The following is a 2,699-nucleotide window of genomic DNA, read 5'->3' as shown; positions in this document are numbered from 1 at the left end:
ATAAGCTGTAAGGAAATTAATAAAGATAGAATTAGAAAAAGGAAAATGAAAACATCAAGAATGAGAGAATAAGGAAGAATAAAGATAGAGTTAGAAGGAATTAGAAGGAAAACATTAAGAGAGTTAGGAGGAAAACATCAAGAGAGAGAAGGACATTTCTAGATAGAGATAAGAATACAGAATGAGAATACAAAAGAAAAATAAAGAAAAAGACTGAAGGAAACCATCAAGAAAGTGTGTGTTTTTTCCCTTACCCCTCAAATAAAAATAGTCATAGTATGGGCCAACTCTGTAGATTCCCACTGAGCCCTGCACTGCTGGAGCCTGATCCCAGGCAGGGATACTCTTCTGATCACTCCACATGAATACAAACAAATACACCCATATATGAACAACACTGCACACAGAGAGAGAGAGAGAGAGAGAGAGAGAGAGAGAGAGAGAGAGAGAGAGAGAGAGAGAGAGAAAGAGGCAGGGAGAAGGAGGGAGGGAGGGAGAAAAGGAGGGAGGGAGAGAAAAATTCTACTGTAACCTTGAAAGCATCTCCACCTAGGTAATGTATCAAATGTCTAAATTTTATTTGCCATTTGATTAGATTTTCTAGAGGATGGTCTAATCTACAAGCTTATTAAAGGGGAAATGTTACACTACTTGATGTCTTTTCCATACACTCTAAATCTTTTAGTTATTTAAACAACATTATAAAATAACTTATTCTCTATAATTTCATAAATTTAATCCTTAAATTGTGAACTTTCTTTTTTCTATCATCAAACTTACTCCAAAATCTTGCAATTGCATGAATTTAAGCACAACAATTAATTTTACATACTCCATGTGTTTTGCTACATATTATTATTACTGATACTATGTATATGTATATGCAACTTAAATTATAATATGAAATTTAGATAAATTTCAATATTACCAAAATATATTTTAATAAAATTTACATACAAGTTTATTTATCTATGTAAAATAACTATTTATGTGCATCGTTATTGTGCAAGTGGGTGGGTATGTGAAATAGAGAGATTTCTAACTAACGTCACTAGGCTATAATCTTAACTGCCATTATAATAATGTTTCCATATTAGTGAGAAATCAAGGATGATATATGACTTCTAAGAAAGAAAATGAGGACATATTGTGACATAATGAGAAACTGATTATGGGAATATATGTTTTTTAATTTAGAAGAAGGAAATGGAACACCTCCATTTTTGCTAAATAATTAATGACCTATCTTACCAGAAAAACTGTAGTTTAAATCCTAAGTACTATCACTCTGTTATCTAACATCTGATAACAGAAATCACAGTGGTAAGTTAGTATGGAGTGGTGTTAAAATTCATTGTCCATGCAGGACTTCAAAACACAAGATGGTGGAGTCAGGATAAACATCCTCTGAACATTGACATTACAACATTCTACTCTTGGTTCCCAGCAGGATTTTGGAAAGCCTCCTACGAATCTCCTTGGTTTTGATGGAATAGATGACAGGGTTAAGCATTGGAGGAACAAAGAGATAGATAAGTGACAGGAGTGTGTGTACATAATGTGGAGCATGCCTCCCATAGCGGGCAAACATGGACACACCTACCTTAGGCACGTAGAAAATTAGCACAGCACACAGGTGTGAAACACATGTGTTCAGAGTTTTCAACCTTTCTTCCCGGGAAGCAATAGCCAGTACGGAGTGAAGGATGAGCACATAAGAGAGTAGAATGAGTGCAGAATCAAGTCCGAAGGTAGAGATGACAATGGATAGACCAAATATGTTATTAATAGAAGTGTCACCACAGGGCAGGCGAATCAGATCTGGATGAAGGCAGTAGGCATGGGAGAGCACATTAGCCTTGCAGAAGGGCAACCTCTTCAGGAGGAAAGGTAATGGGAAAATCATGCAGAAACTTCGAAGGAACACACACACCCCCATCCACACCACCCGGGCATCAGTGAGCACTGTGGAATAGCGCAGTGGGTTACAGATGGCTACATAGCGATCAAAGCTCATGGCCAGCAGGATACCAGACTCCATGAAAGAGAAAAGGTGGATAAAGAACATTTGGGACATGCAAGAATTAAAACTTATTTCTCTTAAGTGGAAGCAAAACACAGCCAGGACTGTGGGCAGTGTGGAGAAAGACACACCCAGGTCATTGCCTGACAATAGAGACAGGAAGTAGTACATGGGCTGATGCAGACTCTGTTCTTCCTTGATGATGAAAAGTATCAGGGCATTGCCCACTATGGAGATGGTGTAAAGGACACCAAGGAGCAGAAACAACCAATGCTGGGAGGTCTCCATCCCTGGCAGTCCTGTCAAGATGAAGGGAGGCAACCCGGAGCTGTTGTGGTCTTCACCTCCCATCCTGAGACTATTTAGATGCTTGGTCCTCTGTCCTGCAAAGACAATAAATACATAATATTATGCTTGACCTAATATAATTTTGTCCCCCATATTCCATCAAATCCCACATTTTAGATCATTAATCCACTTTAATGCTCATTCTTATCACTCACTGAAACAACATTTCTGAAATCTCTGAATTGCCTTCTTGAAGTCACCTGAAGCAACAGGTTTCTGCCCTCCTCTTTACCTGTGCCTATTCTTTTTTCCTCTGCAGGATAAACTCTTTCCTTTTTCAATATATGGGGATCGTTTTTGTTTTTTCAAGAACTGAGATAAAACTCAA

General features: G+C 37.9%; 1 protein-coding gene across 1 annotated transcript; it reads right to left on the bottom strand.

Annotated features, from left to right (window-relative positions):
* Window positions 1-1,420: 1,420 nt before the first annotated feature.
* Window positions 1,421-2,396, bottom strand: LOC131910817 (olfactory receptor 51I2-like). Its single transcript, XM_059262731.1, has one exon. The coding sequence runs from the start codon at window positions 2,372-2,374 to the stop codon at window positions 1,421-1,423; it is 954 nt and encodes a 317-aa protein (XP_059118714.1). The 5' UTR covers window positions 2,375-2,396.
* Between the last annotated feature and the right edge of the window lie 303 nt (window positions 2,397-2,699).

This window comes from Peromyscus eremicus, chromosome 1 (genome assembly GCF_949786415.1).
Source record: "Peromyscus eremicus chromosome 1, PerEre_H2_v1, whole genome shotgun sequence".
NCBI classification, from domain to species: domain Eukaryota; kingdom Metazoa; phylum Chordata; class Mammalia; order Rodentia; family Cricetidae; genus Peromyscus; species Peromyscus eremicus.
This window is presented reverse-complemented; position numbering and strand designations above follow the sequence as displayed.